Here is a 20651-nt window from a genome sequence, read left to right on the forward strand (position 1 = left end):
ATCAGAAGAATTTTCTACAGCAGAATGTCTTCAGTCCAGTGAGAAAACAATTACTAATAGACATCACCTTTGGCAATGAGGTGGGAAGCAGATGAAATTCCCTTTAGGGAATAGTGATCATAAGGATTAGGGTGACTATGGGAAAGGATAATGAACAAACCAGAGTAAAAAAATTGAGGGAAAGCCAACTACAATGGGCTAAGAATTGGGGTCAAATAAAGTGCGCTGGCAGGAAAATAGCTAGCGGGTTCTTCAGAGAAGAGATGACCTGAAGACTGTATGCAGGATATATTCCCTTGAAATGGAAAAGAAGGGCAAACAAATCCAGAAATTCCTAGATGACATAAGAGCTACAAATTATGATAACATAGAAAGTGCGCTTTTGAGAGATAAATAAAATTGAGAACCGGGCTGAGAATGAAAGATTGAGAGGGGTGGTGGAAAGGCAGAGAAATGAAACAAAGAGGGTTATGAAAGGAGATTGGCAGCCAACATACAAGGGAATCTCAAACCTTTTATAGCCATATAAATCAAAACAGTAGGAGTTACCTAAAAGGGGATTTACACATGGAGGAAGAGAGCATGTCTGAAATATCAAACAATTCTGCCTTGGAGGAAGAAGATGGTTCCTAAACCATGATGGTTAAGGAGGAAATGCTGTCGCTAGAATAGTTTAATATTGTTAAGGTGGAGGTATTTATTGTCGATATGTTTGCAAAGGTTAATGTACAGGAATGCTCTAAACACCACCCAGTATGATGATACCACATAGACCCGAGCAGGAGAACTTGATGGTTGAGGGATGGGAAACCGAGAGTAATGGTAAATGCATGTTTTTCAGGCTGGCGGGGGGAAGGTGTATAGAGGATTCCCCAAAGTCATTGTTGGGACCATTGTATTTCCCGATGTGAATAATCTATACTTTAATGTAGAGGGCACAATTTTGGAAACATTGGAAACTGTGGAGAGGCTGGTGTAGAAGGATCTTGACAAATTGGGGGAAGTGAGGACAGGTAGCAGATGAAGTTCAATGCAGAGAAATGTGAGGTGATTCATTTCGGTAGGAAGAACAATATAAAATCAAGGCAACAGCTCTGAAGGGGATTCAGGTGCAGAGGGAGTATAGGTACATAACTCATTAAAGGTGGGTATCAGGTTGAGAACAGAGTTAATAAAACATGCAGTATCCTAGCTTTTAATAATAGGGGCAGGGCGTATGAGAGTAAAGAAGTTGTTTTGAAATTATTAAAGACACCAGTTTGGTCCCAGCTGGAGTATAGCTCCTGCTCTGTCCACCACACTTTAGGAAAGATGTGAAGGCATTGGATAGAATGCAGAAGAGGTTACAAGAATGATTCCAGACATGAGGCATTTCAATTATAAATACAACTTGAAAAAAAACTGTTTTCTTTGGAGAGGAGAATGCGAATAGAAATGTTCAAATTCATGAAATACCTGGGCAGAGTGAAGAGGGGGAGAATGTTTCCACCTTGTGAAATGAAATACAGATATAAGATATTTAACAAAAAAGATCAGAAGTGAGATAAGGAAATGCTTTATTCACACAGCGAGCGGTTAGGCTCTGAAATGCACTGTTTGAGAGTATAGTTGGGGGGAGGTTAAGTCAAGACTTTGTGGGGGGAATTAGATGGTCATTTGAAAAGGAAGAATGTGCAGAGTTATGGGAAGAAAGCAGAGTGGCACTAGGCGAGATCCTCACTTGGAGAGCTAGTAAAAGCACAGCAGGCTGAATCATCCCCTCTGTGATGTAACAATTTGGTAATTTTGTGAATCCATTACCCTGCTACAGAGAACAAAACTAAGGATATTTCCTCATGATATGTCTTTTGTCTTGAGCAATAAGTTGGTGATTGTGATGCTATGCAAAGACATACTTAAGCTGGGATGGCTAATTAATGGTATGGTAACATGGTGGATACATTACAAAGGTTTGGACAATGAATCTCAGAGATGTGAGTTCAAATCCCAACCCATCAGCTGAGGAATTCAAATGAAGTGAACTTAGTCTGGAAGCCAGTCTCAGAAATTGTGACCATGAAACTACTGTTTAAAAATACTGTTTGGTTCACTCATGCCCTTTAGGGAAGGATATCTGCTGACCTTACCAGTCCAGCCTATGGGTGACTCTAGATTCGCAGCAATGTGGTAAACTCTCAACTGTTTTCTGAATTGGACAACAAGACTATAAGATATAACAGCAGAATTAGGCCACTCAGCCCATTGAGTCTGTTCCACCATTCAATAATGGCTGATATGTTTCTCAACTCCATTCTCCTACCTTTTCCTCTAACCCCTGATCCCCTTATTCATCAAGAATCTATCTATCGCCGCCTCAAAGACACTCATTGACTTGGCCTCCACAGCCTTCTGTAGCAATGAGTTCCACAGATTCACCACCCTCTGGCTGAAGAAATTCCTCCTCATCTCTGGTCTAAAGGGTCTGACCCTTCACTTCTAACACTGTACCCTCAGACTCTAGTCTCTCCTACTAATGGAAACATCTTCACCTATTCTAGGCCTCTCAGTGTTCTGTAAGTTTCAATCAGCTTTCCCCTCATCCTTCTAAACTCCATTGAGTGCAGACCCAGAGTCCTCAACCGCTCCTCATATGAGAAGCCCTTCAATTCTGGGATCATTCTTGTAAATCTCCTCTGGACAGCCCTCCAACGCCAGCACTTCCTTCGTACCATTCAGTCAAGAGCTTGTCTTTGCCAGTAACACCACATCAGTGAAAGAATGGAAAAGGATGATTATAGCTGGACTTATTGCTAATTGGTAATGGTACTGCCTGAAGGGCTGTATAATTGGGCATGCCTTTGTTTCAAAGAGTATAAAGTGGTGCTGTCTGAAGTGGCACTCTCATTGGAAGTATTCTCTCTGAAGTAGACCTATGAGCGGGAGTGGTACTATCTGAAGGGGAATTCTAATTGGATCTGGCACTATCTGAGCAGGTGCTATTATTAGATATCTGAAGAGGCACTAAAACTCAAAATGGTGCTATCTGTAGAAGCACTATAATTGGGAGCAGCCAATTCGTAACCTCACAGCTCCCTGCTGGGTCCATAACAAGCAGAGTTTCACAATTTAACAGAGCTTGTACATTATATGTGTTCAGTGGCTCAGTGAATGTGTCACACATCCTGTCTGCCTCAGATTCCTTGTAACCAAGCAATCAATTGTGTGGTGCTTCATGTGTGTGGGTCAATTCAGCCCAAACCTCTATCACTGGGTGATCAAAGTGTAGTTTATTCATTGGAGATTTTGGACCAGGCTGTTTTTTAAAGCTACTGTTCAGAGTGAATCAGACACATTCTTTGATGCAGATGTATTGAGGATGGTTAACAGTTCCACAAAACACTGGGCTGCTTTCTGCTTTGGAAAGTTGAGTCATGTGGAACTGTGTGCTATTGTCTTGAGTTCTGTTTAGGACCAACAAGACAATGGAATAATATCCCTTACCTTGTCTGACCCAGAGACTGAGTCTCAATAGTAATGTACAAGGCATCCATTTAATAAGTATTTTCAAGTTAAAACAAAAGTGGAATAATTTCAATAACCAATGCTCTCAGATTGGTTGAGGCTATATTGAACTTGAAGAAGTCATAGCAAATGGGAACAGGGGGCAGGCTACTCAGCCCCTTGACCCTGCTCTGCCAGTGAATGTGATACAGTGATCATTCCACTCAGTACCCTGTTCCCTCTTTACTCTAAGAACTACATATAATTCCTTCTTGAAAATATTCAATGTTCTGACCTGAACCACTTTCTGTGACAGAGACAAAAACAGAAAGACTCAACAGCATCTGTGGAGAGAGATCAGAGTTAACTTTCCGGGGTTCGGTGACCCTTCCTCAGAACTGCTACCAGACCTGCTGAGATCTTCCAGCAATCTCTGATTTCTGATTTCCAGCATCTCCAGTTTTCCAGTTTTTATTCTGTTACTTGCAGGCTCAAAGGGCCAAATGGCCTACTCTTGCACCATTTTCTATGACAGAGAATTCCATGGGCTCACCAATCTCTGGGTGAAGACATTTCTCCTCATCTCAGTCCTAAACAGCCTATCTTGTATATGCTTAGACTGACATTTGACACAAAACATTAACTCCTTTCTCTGATCCGTTAAGTGTCTCCAACAGTTTCTGTTTTTTTTAAATGTCAGATTTTCAGCTTGAATAGTATTTTGCTTTTATTTCGACTTGGGTTCTGTATTTTTCAACAAAGTACTCGTGGTGAGATGTGGAGATTTATAGCGACGGGGATAAATAAGGCGCCATTTACACTGTGGTTTCTTTCTCTCCCCCCATCTGTTCTCCAGATTAAAGCAGACGAGCGGATCCTCAAGACAGATCAAGGTCTTCTCCTGCGATCCCTCCAGATGACGGACGCTGGGGTGTACCAGTGCACCTCCACCGAGAACAACTTCAAGCACGCATTGGCACGGGTGCACCTGAGGGTCCTGAACAATGAGACGGTGCACGTGGTGCTCTCGCAAGTGGTGCCCTCACCGGGTGTGGCCAACCTGCAGGCGGGTAACCCAGGTACCCCCCGGACCCCGAAGCCAGAGTACAAGGACTTGCTGCAGTTGCTTAGCCAACCGGAAATGGGCCTCATCAACCAGTACTGTGAGGATTACTGGCAGCGGCCAGCCAACATCCTGAAAGAGAACTTGAACAAGCAGCTCAAAGTAAAGCCCATCAGAGAACAGAAAAAGCCACGAAACCGCAGAAATCACCATTCAGCCCCCCTCCAACAGACATGAAGCTCCGAGATCATAGAATTTCTTTAATATAAAGTATAACTTCCCTTACAACAGACAGTATTTATTGTAGGCTGTACATAGTATGATAATTCAACTTCCTTGTACTTACAACAAAGTCTCCATGACATTATGTATGATACATAGGTACTTAAGGGGGAACTGTATTCCCCTGAATTGCTACATAACCTTAAGGGTTGTAAAGGATGACAGTTGTACACTTAGCACTGCAACTCTCAGTTAATGTTTCTTTTTCTGCTTCAAGATGGTGGCAACTGGGGAACAATTATTTTGGAGATGAAAGTCCATGTCCAATTAAGTAAGGGGATGGAGGAAGAGTTGTACTGAACTTGAAATGTTAACTTTGTTTCTCTCTCCAGAGATGCTGCCAGACTTGCTGAGTTTCTCCAGCATTCTCTGTGTTTGTTTAAGTAATAGGATGGATCTGCCTTTTATGGTGTCAGAAGACATACCACATTATAAGCAGAATGTCACAAAAGACACATTTTGGATATGTTGTCCTTCTCAGATGCAGGGTATTGCCCCCACTCCTCCCTCCCCCCAAAACATCTTTCAAATCGCCTCATTGTAAAAGGATCAACAAGATAATCCACCACCTTTAAGAAAAAAAACTTTAAGTTATTCAGACCTCGCACCAATCCTGAATCCTTTCAGAGAGATCAGTTATGCCAGGTCCTATCCATTATACCAGCCTTTGGTTCATGCTCAGACCATAAGAACTCCAGGCCTCCCCAATTGCAGCCATTCCCAACAATTCATCAACACCACCACCATTGCTCCTTTATCCATTCCTAACATTGCTGCCTTATTTGGGAAAGACAGAGAGCTCCACCCTTATGGTTGGAGGTACCACAATTGTTCCTAGTCCTCTGCACCATCCTCATTGAAGTTACAACAGAAGTCTATCAGAACGCCAGGGGCCTTTTGAGTGAAGCTGAACTTGCTGTCTCCATGACAACATAACATTTGTTCAAGTGGCTAACTGAATGGGATACGGGGTGCCACAGAGACCTCCCAGAAGAAGACAAAGGTATTCAGTTGCAAAATGTTTGCTCCTTACTCCTTCTTGTCATGTATAGAGTTCGTGCTAGATTACTTCAGGTAAAGTGTGAATGCCCTCCATCGCACTCTTGCCTTAGTCGTTGTTGAACTGCATCGTCCTCTGATCCTCTTCTTAACTCTATTTTCTAGTTGACAAAATCCTTCATAAGTTATGGAATGCAATACAAACTTCTAAACAACAGCATAGGAGATACCTGAGAGACAACACCAGCAAGTGTACAGGCTTTATAGTGTTAAGATTTACACCTCAATTCAGATGAATAGGGATCTCCTTTAACAATTACTCAGTCTCATCTGTAGATTTTTTTTAAACTTGCATTGTATTTTATATTAGAATGCATTAATAGTTAATGTGGTCGACCCCTCAGACTGCTTTTCGTTTTTTTTTATTTTTATCCTTATAAATTAAATAGCTTTGGAAGAAAAGGTTGTATAATTTGTTAAAGTCGTGTTTTTTAAGAAAAAAAAAGACTTTTTGTTGTTGTTGCTGTTACTTTTATTAAAAGAATATTGAAAAAAAAATCTAAATTGTGTGCTGGAAAATGCACAAAAACAATTCCTTCCAATAGGGCATTCTACAGTAATGGTATATAATATATTCTGTGATGTCACTTAACTTGGCTTCTCATGTTTGTTTTTTTTTAAAGGAAGCAAGTTTATTTTTAATAACTTTATTAAACTTGGCTCAAACGTCAGTGAACATATATTCTGTCATATGTAAATAGTTGTAAATCTAAATAAGAAAAGTTCTTGCGTGTACTTGTCATTTATGTTCTGTGCAGCTGACACAACACAATGCAGTTACTGGAGTGAAAGAACACAGAGATCCTGTGGATGAAATCAAACCAAATAAACACTGGCTCATCTCTTTAATGTACACTGTGTTTCAGGACTCCAATTATTGTGTTTTAAAGCAGGTGAGTTGGCCAGATCTCAGCAATATGGACCACTGGTGTTTCTCACCATCTGTCTGTCGATTCAGGGATTCCCGACCAAAAATATACCCCTCCAAACCTTAAGACAAGGGCGTTTTCTACTGATGTACATTTACACAAATGCCGAACCCCTTTATATGAACCATCACCCAAGTAGCCATTTTTGCAAGTCTACAGGGAGTAGGAGCAAGCTTTATGACTGTGGGCAGAAAGCCTAGAGCAATGCCCTTACATAAGAACATAAAAACATAAGAAACAGGAGCAGGAGTAGGCCATTGAGCCTGTTCTGCCATTTAATAGCTGATCTTTTTCATGGACTCAGCTCCACTTACCTGCCCACTCACCATAACCTTAATTCCTTTACTGTTCAAAAATCTACCTTTACCTTAAAAACATTCAACAAGGTAGCCTCAACTGCTTCACTGGGCAAGGAATTCCACAAATTTCACAACTCTTTAGGAGAAGACGTTCCTCCTTCACTTAGCCAGAATAATGGTCCTCCATTATTTTGGGGCTAAATCCCATAGTTGATATTGGTTGTCATGTGTACCAGGAGAAAAGCCAACCAATATGGTTTTCTCCTCTCCCAAGTCTAGGGACACAGAATCTAATGCAATGTCCCAACACCACTTTGGCTGCAATGTTCACCATTACAAGAAACTTGATATTTTCTCTCTGCCACCTTTTCAATATGTACATCTTTTGGACACTATAGAGATAATGCACCAGTTGTAAAGATGTTAAGGCCAGTAGTAGCCCCATTTCAGAATCCTCTGAAATCTGAAGTTTCAACACATTTACCAGCATCGACTTGAGATGTATTGAACTATTGTGGACCACACTCCACTACACAGTTACCAAATAGCTACCATTGGGGAAGCTCTGTAATAACATTTGGAAATCATATGCTCTGTAGATCAGAACAGGATATCATAAGAAATAAGCAATTTTAGCCCCTGAGCCTGGCTTCTATTCAATAAGATGGTGGCTGATCTTATTGTATGTTTGATCCCACTTGCCCGACTGTCCCTCCCTCCATAAAACTCAACTCTCTTGAAGATCAAAAATCTGACTCTGCTATATTCAACTTTGAGTGTATTCAAAGGCCCAGTTTTCACTGCTCTTGAGGGAACATAATTCAAAACACTACCCTCTGAGAGAAGGAATTCCTTCTCATATCATATCTAATTAGGAGATCTAATATCTAATTATTTCTAAATTGTGCCAGTGGTTCTGAATATAGAATCCCTGTAGTGTGGCAAAAGCCCAATTGGCCCAACAAATCCACACTGACCCTCTGAAGAGCAACCCAACCAGACCCATTCCCCGACCCTATTACTCTACATTTACCCCTAACAAATCCACCTAACCTACACATCCATGAACACTATGGGCAATTCAGCATAGCCAATTCACCTGACCTGCACATCTTTGGGTTTTGGGAGGAAACCAGAATACCAGGAGGAAACCCATGCAAACACAGGGAGAAGGTGCAAACTCCGCACAGACAGTCACCCAAGGCTGGAATCAAACCCGGGTCCCTGGCGCTGTGAGGCAGCAGTGCTAACCACTGAGCCACCGTGTCCCCTATGTGGGGTAACATCCCCTCAGCATTCACCCTGTCAAGTTCCCTCTTATGTGTTTTAATAAGAGCACCTTTCATTCTCCTAAGTTCCGATGTATATAGGTCTAACGTGTTTAAACTACCCTCATTAAAAATAACCTTCATTCACAGAAATCAGCACAGTAAGTTAACTCTGAACTGTTTCCAATGCAGATATATCCTTTCTTTAGTAAGGAGGTCAGAATTATACACATTAGTCTCGGTGCATTCTTACATATGTCCTGTCTATCTGCAGCAATATTTCCCTTCTCTTATATTCTTCCCACTTGCAAGTAAGACAAACTTTCCATTTACTTTTCTTTTTGCTGAATCATCCTGTTAATGTTTGCAAATCAGGTACAAGGGCACACATTTTATTTTCATCAGATGTGGGTGTCACTGGTTAGACAGAAGTGGGTACTGCAGATGCTGGAAATTAGAATCAAAATTAGAGTGGTGCTGGAAAAGCACAGCAGGTCAGGCAGCATCCGAAACCTTTTGGGCAAAAGCCCTTCATCAGGAAACGTAGATTTTCCTTTCCTCGGATGCTGCCTGACTTGCTGTGCTTTTCCAGCACCACTCTAATTTTGTCACTGGCTAGGCCAGGATTTGTTAGGTTTCCAATTGCCCTTAAGCTGAGTAGCATGCTAGATCATTTCATTAGCAGTTAACAGTCAAGTATATTGCTGAGAGACTGGAGTCACATGTAGACAAGACCAGGAAGTTTCCTTGCCAAAAGGACATTGGTGAACCAGATGGGTTTTTACAATTAATGCTTCCTCTCATTTTTTTTGTGTGTTGGTACACGCACTTGATGTGTGCCAACAGAACCTCAGAGGAACTCTCAGAGTGACCATGCACCTTAAAGGAGTGTTTACAGCATTAGTTTCATGGTCATCATTAGACTAGCTTTCAATTCCAGATATTAGTGAATGGATTCAAAATTCAATATGCCTCAAACTTCAGAACATTAGCCTTGGACTTGGGGTTACGAGTCCAATGGCAATACCACAAAGCCACCACCTCCCCTAAGATCCATCGAATTGCAACATTCTGCAGTCTCTCCATTTAAATAACATTTTGCTTTTCTATCCTTCCTGCCAAAGTGTACACATTACCAAATGTGTACACATTACCAGTTACCAAATGTACCAAATGAAACATATTGCAGCTCATATGGTAGAATCAGTAAACCATGAAACAGTAACAGAATAGTGAATTTTACTTCAGGTAACCAAAGATGCCTATTGTTCATGGAAACACAAGTAGCACAGTTGATTCAGAAACTGAGAGTATCAGAAAAGGCAATCTCTGAAAAGCACTACCCAGTGCATAAGACAAAATCTCCAGCATGGTTCAAAACCAACAAATTTATTCCACCCAGTATTACAGCCACAATATCCAATTTGATTCAAGACTGGTTGCTGAAACCTCAACATCTGGATTCACGTTCACAAAACTTTTAGCTCATTTAAAAAATGTCCCAGAAAGGGGTATATGGAGGTCATCAACCTCTTGCACCTGCTCCACCATTCCAGGACATGGCAGATCATCTAACTCAATGCTATTTTCTCCCATATTATCCCTGTATCCCTTACTGTCATTGATATCTAGAAATCTTATGATCTGTACCTTGAACAAAATGACCGACCTTCCACAGCCCTCTGAGGTAGAGCATTCTCTTCCCCTCTATGTGAAGCACATCGCCCCTCACCTTACTCTTAAGTGACTTGCCCCAATATGCATTGGAAATTTTGTGACCTCTAGGGACAAGGACTATGTGCTGAAAATGACCTTGGGCTCAGGTGGTTTCTCTTTCAGCCAGCCCTGATGTGATGGGATGAGTGACTTCCTATTGCACAACAGATTTTTCCACATTTTCTAAATATTGAAAATATTTGAAAAGGGGGAATGTGCAGGAATGTGGGGAGAGGGCGGGTGAGTGGCAATACCTGAATTGGTCCTTAAGAAACAGAGAAAATAGCTGCCAGAGTAGGCCATTCGGCCCTTTAATCCTGCACCATCATGTTGATCATGCAATCTCAGTATCCCACGCCCTCTTTCTCTCCATACCCCTTGATCCCTATAGACCCAAGGGCCACATCCAGCTCCCTCTTGAATATACCTAACAAACTGCCCTGAACAGCCTTCTGTGGTAGAGAATTCCATAGGTTCACAACTCTCTGAGTGAAAACATTCTTCCTCCTCCCAGTCCTGAATGACTTACCCCTTATTCTTAGACTGTGACCCCCGGTTCTGAACTTCCTCAACATTGGGAACATTCTTCCTGTCTGTTAGTCCCATCAGGATTTTGCATGTTTTTATGAGACCCCCCACCCTCCCCCCACCTCATTCTTCTAAATTCCAGCAAGTACAAGCCTGTTCAATTCAGTCTTTCATCATATGTCAGTCCTGCCAATGTGGGAATCAGTCTAGCGAATCTTCCTGGACTCCCTCAGACTAGGAGACCAAAACCGAGCACAATACTCAAGGTGTGCCTCACCGACACCCTGTACAACTGCAGCAAGACACTCCTACTCCTATACTCAAATCATTATATCCTACTTCTGTATTCAAATCCAGCACAGACAGCCAGCACAGATGCAATGGGTTAAATGGCCACTTTCTGTACCTTTATGCTGATTTAATATAATCTTCCGTTAACTGAGGCCCCAGTCTCTCTTACACTGAAGGGGAAACAGCCCCGGCTACTCCCAAATAAATTGATTTCTAAGCTAACCTGCTGAAAGGTCCAACTCAAGTAAGTAGGAGAAGATGAACTGAGATTGCACAAGACAAGTTGATGAGGGCTTCATAATGAAACCAGCACGGAGAAACCCACCTTAGGCATCCAGAATTTCAGTATGTAGCAGTGTGAGTGTAAGTTGGACTGCTTCAAAATAACTCCAAAATGTAGGAAAATGCAACAATTCAAATTGAACAGCCAACTAATTCAATACCTGTGGAACACATTCCACTTTGATTACTCATTTCACATTAGATCTTGTATGGTGCATTGCAAGCCAGATGGTTTTGAATATGAGCTTTCATTATGTCTGAAATAGCCCAGGGTATTGAAAGATATTTGAGACAGCAGCCTCGCATATAGAATTATCAATGGATGTGGGATTTGGAACAAAAAAAAATGTAATGACATGTTTTGACAGCAGACAAGAAAACTATTTCAGAAAAGCACTAAACCACACAATGCCAAAAGACTGACAGCATCAGAGAACTAATGTGCTATCTTGTGGCAATTCGGTCCTGTTAGTATTAATTCCAACATTAAGAAGCATTTTGGTATGTACAAAACAGAACTATATCACCGGAGATATGGAGACAAACAATATCCAAATTGTCCAACTAATGGCAGGCTAACAAATGGGAATAAGGTGAGGGTAATGGAGATAATCAATATCATGTCAGAATTCTGGCTGAGGTTGTCTGCTCATCTTTTCTGGTCCAGAAAACTAGGTGAAGGGTCAAATCGGGACCACTGATATACATGCAATTTACCGTATTAGAACAGTTAATTAGTAACAGTTAATATATATTAATTTGTTAAACATTTCAATAGAGTTGCAGTTAAGCAAATTCTGTTTTTTCATTTTGTCTGTATTTTAATTATAGTATATGAATAAAGTGTGTTCTGCTTCAAACCTGGTAGTTTGACCAATCGAATTGCATCTGGAACACAACACCTTGAACCTGCCTTTAAAATAAGAAAAAGTTAGGATCTAGTCTTTCTTCTTAATATATTTTGAGGGGGGGTTGGTCAGGTAAATAACAAGCACAAATAATGACAAACTGAGCTACAGTAATCTATCTCTAAAGAAACACTGTGCAGCTTTGCCAAGTTCAACATAGGGAGAGGAATGAAAACCATTTTTTGTTTTAAAAGACCCAACACTCCACAGATAACATATGCAAAATGACTAACTGTTGAAACAGAAAACATATGATTGAAAATGAAATGGCAAGATGCAAAATGCAATTGTCAGAGCACAAAAACATCTTTAGTAACATCTTTAGTACCTTCCATTGCTTCCAACGACATCAAAAGCAACACATATCAAACATACTCAGTGGCATATCCAACCCAATCTATTCACAGTTTAAGTTGCCCCTCCCAAAACAGCAAAGAATAGCTGAGATACATGCAATTTGCAACTTGTTATGACAATTCACATATTACAAGGAGTGAAAAGAAAACAATAACTAACATTTCTTTGAAGATTAAGGAATGAACTAATTGAGATTTTAAGATGATTAAAGGATTTGATAGGATAGATAGGGATAAACTATTTCTTATGGTTAGAAAAACAAGGGGACAAGGCATCAAAATTAGAGCTTGGACATTTATGAGCAATGCCATTGAAAAATTTATCATGCAAAGAAGAGTTAGTATCCAAAAACCTGAAAATCTTTCCATAAACAAATCTGTTGAGGCTGAGGTGCAAATTATAACCTTTAAAACTCAATTTTATTTTCATGATTCAACGGCATTAAGGGTTACAAAACTAATTGTTTTTTAACCCTTAATGCATTTGAATCATGAAAATAAAGTTAATTGTTTTGTAACAACTGGGTAATCAGAATCAAGTTATTGATCAACCACGATACTATTGAATGGCAGAATGGAATTAGGGCTGAATGGTCTATTGATGTTCTGATATATTTACACATTTCATTATAATAAGTCAAAGGAAACCCTTTCCCACTCAAATGTGACATCCAGGTCAACAACAAACTTGAATAAATGTTATGGTCTCCATCAAGACCAATAAACACTGATAAGAAATTCAAGCTTCAAATTAACAACGAATAGAAGAACATGTCAAACCTTCATGTTTTGAAACTTTTACTGCACTAAATGATTAAAAACAGAATTGACCAAACACTATTTTCTTTTGTAGTCATCTTGCATCTAAACTATAGAAGCAAGTAGTTTTTTTTACTTGTCACATATTATACTCTTCATAGAATTATAATTCCTACTGCAAACTGTTCATACACATTTACAAAGAGTTTCTTCTTTTTTATTTTCCCATTTAAATAACTTTCAATCCCAGAGTGATCTGTCACAATGATGGTTACACTGCTGACTTCTTCCTCGAGCTGCATGCTAAAACAAATCTGCTGTCCTCTTCTTATCCTCACAGTCCCAGTCTTCACTCTAACTGAGATGACGCTTGTATTTTACATAGTGAACAATAGAATCAGGATATTTTTCAGCTTGAAGTAAATGCCCGGATATTTCCATCTTTTGTTCTATACCTCGCTATTAGCTTCAGCAACTGGTGTTTCTCTGTGATTATTCCTGGATTCATAGGGAAGCCTGTAACTTGATTTCAAAATTGTTTCTTCAACCTTGTTACCCATGGCAACCGAAAATGCATTATGTTTGTATTTATGTAGAAATGCTGATTAGTTACATTTTATCCAAACTCCTTCAGAACTTAAAAGTAAATGAATAGTTCACAGCACTATTGTTTACAACTTGATATCTTTAGAGTCTATTCACAGTACGCTGTGGGATTCCATATATTAATACCTTTCACCTTTCTTGCAATGAAACAATCTGAGTCCCTCTGATTTCCATTAATTAAACTAACCAAGTTTATGCCCGAAGGTAGAAATCAGCAGGTTGCACAGGCTCTTTCATCTACCCTATGTTTAAAGCCACAATATAATAATTTCATAAATCAAAAGATATAGTCCTAAAACATAATAACCTTAAAATTGTATGAAGTGCAACAACATGCTAAAATATAATTAAACCTGTATAATTACTAACCATATTCTTTGTCAATAATGCTATTCCTCAACGCTATTACAATTAATGAAGAGCTATTCCGAATTTTCTTATGATTTTTAATATTGAGTTACCACCTTGACATAGAACACATCCACTGCCAACTAATTCAGGCAGTGGTAGAACTACCAGGTGTTCCTTATATGCAGCAGTTTGGAAGTCAGAACCAGGTAACAAGTCTGCTATCCCGGTTTTCAAATACATGATAAATAAATATGTTAAAAGCATTGGAATAATACAGGGAGAAACTCAGCAGGTCTGGCAGCATTTGGGGAATGAGAAACAGAGTTAATGCTTTGATGTCAATATGACTCAGTTTCAGAACAGAAGGAGGGTGAAAAAATGTTTGGATTTATGCTTTAGAAAGAAGGGCTCTGTTAATAGTAGTAAAGCACAGATATTGGTGAAGAATAGGTGTTAATAGCAGATGTTATTAGCAGAAAATAAGTCAGCTCTGTTGAGAACAGAGCCAGAGTGCTGGGGTGGTGGAGGAGATAATCACAATGGAGGATAGAGTTCATGGTCTGAAAGATGAGCTGGAAGATTCAAATGGGAATACCACGGGGAGAAGAGTAGAACTTCATTAAGATCGGCATCCTAAGAGAAACATTTGTTTGAATGTTTAGTTCAATGGAAAATCATACACAGAAAGGACAATAAAGTGAGAGAAGAAAACACACAATTGAAAACCACATATGAACATTCGAACAAGAGTAGGTCACTCAGCCCTTCGAGTCTAATCTCTTGTTCAATAAGATCGTGGCTGATCTGATTTTAGCCTTAACTCTACACTCCTGCATATCCCTGATAATATTCCATCCCCTTGATAATCAAGAATATATCTCCCTCTGCCTTAAAGATATTTAAATATTCTGCATCCACTACCTTGTGAGGAAGGAAATTCAACAGACACACAACTCTCTAAGAGAAAAACAATTCCTGGCAATTGGGTATCCCTCAATGTCCAAACCATGATCCTCAGCTCTGGATTCTCCCACAAGATAAAACAGCCTTCCACATCCATTTGATCAAGTCCCCAGGATCTCACACGCTTCAATTAAATCACCTCTGATTCATCTAAATGCCAGAGAGTACGGGCCTAGCCTGCCTAGACTTCCTTAATAAGGCCACCTCAGGAATCAGTCCAGTAAACAAGGATATGTGTTCAAACAATGAAAATTCTAACTTTCAAAGTTCTCCAGCAATAACCAAAATCTAAATAACTAAGACTTAATGTTTGTGAATGCACATTTTCAGGGCAGAGGGGTTGTTGTCAGGAATTAATAATCAAGGCACCATTAAAATTTGACTGTCTGTGTGTAGTTTGTGCATTCTCCCCATGTCTGTTTAGTTTTCCTCTGGGTGCTCCAGTTTCCGCCCACAGTCCCAAAGACGTTCAGGTTAGGTGAATTGGCCATGCTAAATGCGGGATTATGGAGATAGGGTTGGGGTCTTTGTCTGGTTGGGATGCTCTTCAGAGGATTGGTTCAGACCTGATGGGCCAAATGGCCTTTACCGCACTGGAGGGATTACATACAAGTGATTTGAAAAGCCCTCATTTTCCAGATATATTTAGAAGGTGTGTAGGTATCCCAAAAATTCATGTGTATGAATGTCTGTTTTTTGAGCAAGTGTCACTATAGCAAAAATGTTCTGAATTCCTACATTCAACATAACACATACGAGTGACAGATTTTGCAGTATGATTTATTCTACAACAATGATGACTGCTGATAACAGGATCCAGCCTATAGCTTTACAATGAGAATATCTTTAGCCATTTAGTTTTTGACTTGACTCTGCACGAAATGATGATTAAATATAAAGACATGGCATTGTATGCCAATCCTGTTGCTATTTAACATTCTTACATATATACCTTCCAGAACAGGTCATTAAACATTAATGATAAGCAGGTATTCTGGCTTAGTCTTCCTTCTCCTGCTCAAAGCTGTTTAATTTCTGTCCTATTCCTCCATCTCCAATTGCAATAAGCTGAATCAGAACGGGCCAAAATTATATTATCTGCTTCTTTTAATGAAAAAGGCAGCAGCATATTAGACTAAAAACAACTCATGTATCGCGCGATACATGAAGCAATCAAAGCACATACCTATGTCTGTTCCCTTAGTTTTGTTTTACATGTTTGCTAATACTGACATCTTTCCTAAAGGATAGAAAAGCAAACACATTATACTTATTCTACTTCACGCGCATAATTTAAAATTCACACAACACCAAGTTAAAGTCCAACAGGTTTTGGACTATAACCTGGTGTTTTGTGATTTTTAACTTTGTCCACTGCAGTCCAACCCAAGCATCAATTAAGTACTCACTAAACAAAGCAGAGTAAGTGAGGGCTTATCAATTGAATTGTAAATGATTTTTAATACAATCTTAAATGGTGGCATGGTGGCTCAGTGGTTAGCACTGTTGCCTCACAGCATCAGGGTCCCGGATTCAATTACCAACCTCAGGTGACTGTCTGTGTGGAGTTTGCACATTCTCCCTGTGTCTGTGTGGGTTTCCTCTGGGTGCTCCGGTTTCTTCCCACAGTCCAAAGATGTGCAGGTTAGGTGAATTGGCCATGCGTAAATTGTCGATTAGGTGCATGAGTCAGAGGGAAAAGGGGTTTGGGTGGGTTACTCTTCGGAGGGTCGGTGTGGACTTGTTGGGCCAAAGGGCCTGTTTCCACACTGTAGGTAATCTAATCTACATCTTTGCTATCGAACAAGCATCCTGGCCTTGAAATTTAGGCTTTACAAACATAGAGCCTCATTCCTTCCAATTTTTGTGAAATCTTTTGTCCGATCCAGAACCCGGGCCTACAACTTGAAGGTGCATGTTCACATCAAGAATGGCTAACCCAGGGTGACAATCTACCTCTATGGCCATGGTATGAATGAAGCTTCCATGTCCATCAAATCCTGGAGGAGTCTCAAAACTGGAACAGACACGGTACTGCAAGATTCAAACACCAGTGTTATTGCATGTTCTTAATATAGTTATTTGGATCAATTGCATTTTTGTTGCCAATTACTTCGCTCCACAGTACCATAAAGATCATTAACTAGTCAGGGCTTCAACTCAGATTTCTTTCCTTTGATGGGATTGAGGTCAAGCAGACTTGACAAGTTGTCTTGCAAAACCTGTAATCACATCAGAGAGTCTTAAATGCTACTTAGTGTGAACATGACCATCAGATCTCTGAGGATAAGAGCTTGATATTGATCTGCCAACAAGAGAAAAGAAAGATAAAAAGGAAAGATTATTTAGAAATAGAGCAACAAAAGGATGAGATCCTATCAAGTTTGTCAGTTTTGAATGAACATAAAACTGAAATATTACCATGGAAAATTTCTGATTTGTGAATGTAGCCTTGTATCTTACCTATCTTCAATGATTCTGTTTGACCTCCACATCATAAGATAATAATAGTAATGGAATCTCATTTTAACATGAAGAACAGCGTTTCATGCTCATTTTCATTTTGCAAACTGAGTACAGCTCACAATTAAAGGGAAATGTCTCCCACAATTTTAGTAATAACCACCAAGCGCCTTTCACCCCTATGTGCCTGGTCTCTCTCTTTCTCTTTCTTACACACACACACACACACACACACACACTCTAGAAGTAGTCATATTTTTGCCTGTAGCAACTGCATGAAGATTTAAGGATTTATCTTCGAATTGGACCACAGGTTCAGCTGACTGCAGCGAGTCATTAGTTCTGTTTTACACACCTTCCTCTGTTCTCTCCTTGTCCTTGCCCCTGATTGGAATACAGGTCTCACATGACACATCCTATCTCCAAAATCCTTCTAAGAAGTGCTGAATGCCAGATTTGGATTTCAGTCTAGAGAGTGAGCAGCTGATGCCCATGAGGGTCCGGTGACAGGATCCTCTTCTTTCTCAGCTGGCAGCCCTGATCTCAACAACAGAGACAAGACCAGAACAGTCTCCCACTGCGTGCGCCTGACTGTGCAGTCTAGTGGATAGCAGTTGCATTTCCAAACTCTCTCAACCATGGGAGCAGGAGCCAGCGCAGAAGAGAAGCACTCAAGGGACCTGGAAAAGAAGCTGAGAGAAGATGCAGAGAAAGATGCCAGAACAGTCAAACTCTTACTGCTGGGTAAATACCTGTTGAATTACTTAGGAACTAGAGGTATTGTAATAATCAAACTCTCAGTCAACAAAATGTTGCATTTGACTTCATTGGCAGACTTCAAACTCACCATAATGTTACCAATAGAGGAAGATGCACCTGTTAAATATTTGAGCTTATGGACTTGCCCTGCCAACTGCTATAATAAATTACTGTTTTCCAAAATGTTTGTGGGCTTTGCTATGGAAGGCAATTAGAAACTTATGTTAAGGCAGAAATCAGTTACCTTACAATTAAGAATTCATAGGATCCCTACAGTGTGGAAGTAGCCTATTCATCCCATCAGATCTGCACTGACCCTCCGAGAAGCATCCCACGCAGCCTACCACCCTGCATTATCCTCATAAACCTGAATTTCCCATGGCCAATCCACTCAACCTTACCATCTTTGTACTGTGGGCAGAAACCAAAGCAACCAGAGGAAACCCACGCAGTCATGGGGAGAACGTGCAAAATCCACACAGTCACCCAAGAGTGAAATCAAACCCAGGTCCCTGTTGCTGTGAGGCAGCAGTGCTAACCACTGAGCCACTGTGCCAATTCCTTTTAGCCAGTAAAAGGTTTAACAAAAATCAAGCAGTAGTAGAAAAGGAAAGTATCGTTCGATTCATTCCTTTTGAACTATGTTCCTTTGAGTCACTGCGTCACTTAATGTAACTCTTTGTGAGGTGCCACTCATGGATTTGCCACTTTTCCCACAAAAAGCATTCCATCGTCAGAATTTGTTATTTCCATTATGTAATGGAGTAATGGTCTTTATAATTAATTACATCAAAAATCTAATTTTAACTAAAATATTCAAGAAAGGTTCAACAAAATATTCAATAGCTATTGTGATTGGAAACTAATTGTAGAATGCTTGCGTGTTAACTATACAATATCATGAGAGAATCAGAGTTAGATTTAGATTTAGATTTCAACTTTATTGTCACATGTCCTCAAGTACAAAAGCTGAACATGTGTTGCTGGAAAAGCGCAGCAGGTCAGGCAGCATCCAAGAAACAGGAAATTCGACATTTCGGGCATAAGCCCTTCATCAGGAACGCCCGAAACGTCGAATTTCCTGTTCCTTGGATGCTGCCTGACCTGCTGCGCTTTTCCAGCAACACATTTTCAGCTCTGATCTTCAGCATCTGCAGACCTCACTTTCTCCTCAAGTACTAAAGCACAGGAGTACAGTGAAAAGTTTTCAATGTCGACACACACGGCACCATCGTAGTTACTTGTACCTAAAATTTCAAAAACTTAAGAATGAAATACAAAGAAATAAGCAACAAAGTTAAAAGCTAAACATTACAGTCTCTCTCATTATAGTATAAAGAAACACAGAAATAAAGTTAAAGGTTAAACATTTTCAGAACCAGACTTTACAGTTCAAAATATTTGTGGTCTCATCATTGTTCACATTTTCTGAAGATTGTTTAGGCTTGCACGACACATAGAAACATAGAAAGAAAATAGACGTAGGCCATTCAGCCCTTTGAGCATGCTCTGCCATTCATTATGATCCTCCAACTCAATACCTTTGGAAAACTTTGAAACTCTTACACTCAAACTTTCATGAGTTGTGAATTTATCCTGAAAAATGTTCAGGAGCAACATTATTTAAATGTTGCTTTGATATAAGAAAACTAAAAATCAGAGTAAGAAAAAGCTATTCAACCCAATGTTATCAATGCTTGTGATAACCTATCTCTCCCATCATAGTTTGCAGATCTACCCTGCCCTTTGATCCCACCAAATTGCACGGCAGTTTCCTAACCAGTTACCAATTCTGATTATGATTCTCTGAAGAAGATGATCCATGAACTTATTGTGCACAATATATGTTCATACTTAAAGTGAATGACAACAATGAGCTTATTCATGAGCATAGTATTCAGTTTGTACCTTGTGGCATTATAAGTAGCTAGGATTACCTTTTTATCGCATGCTACTCCTAACACCTGTCACAAAATTACTTTGTAACCTCTTTATTTGGAATGTTTCTTTCAATTTGCCACACCACACACAAAAAAGACACATGTACTCCCCTGATACAACTTAATGGAACACCCTGTGTTTATTAGGAACTAGAGGCATTGTAATGATCAAACTCTCAGTCAACAAAAGGCTGCATTTAACTTCATTGGTAGACTTCATGTGTCAATTCTCCTCGGTGTCTCACATATTATCCTTCAGCATGAAATAACATCACAAAACCAGAATATCATTTCATTTATCACATGCTATATGAAGGAGTTTGCTGTGCACAGATTGGTTTTGTACTTC

The 20651-nt window shown here is 39.8% G+C and overlaps 2 protein-coding genes across 4 annotated transcripts in view; both read left to right on the plus strand.

The window, feature by feature from the left end:
• Positions 1 to 6737, plus strand: part of sema3fb (sema domain, immunoglobulin domain (Ig), short basic domain, secreted, (semaphorin) 3Fb) — a 252503-nt gene extending 245766 nt beyond the window's left edge. For all 3 annotated transcript variants that reach the window (XM_060835403.1, XM_060835405.1, XM_060835404.1), the window contains one exon: positions 4337 to 6737. In XM_060835403.1, coding sequence (XP_060691386.1) covers positions 4337 to 4780 — 444 coding nt within the window. In that variant the 3' untranslated portion in view covers positions 4781 to 6737. The remainder of the gene's footprint in view (positions 1 to 4336) is intronic.
• Positions 6738 to 18241: 11504 nt separating this feature from the next.
• The window catches only part of LOC132822076 (guanine nucleotide-binding protein G(t) subunit alpha-1), a 64543-nt gene continuing 62133 nt past the window's right edge, over positions 18242 to 20651 (plus strand). The window contains exon 1 of the mRNA XM_060835093.1: positions 18242 to 18347. Coding sequence (XP_060691076.1) covers positions 18242 to 18347 — 106 coding nt within the window. The remainder of the gene's footprint in view (positions 18348 to 20651) is intronic.

This window comes from Hemiscyllium ocellatum, chromosome 14 (genome assembly GCF_020745735.1).
Source record: "Hemiscyllium ocellatum isolate sHemOce1 chromosome 14, sHemOce1.pat.X.cur, whole genome shotgun sequence".
Classification (NCBI taxonomy): Eukaryota; Metazoa; Chordata; class Chondrichthyes; order Orectolobiformes; family Hemiscylliidae; genus Hemiscyllium; species Hemiscyllium ocellatum.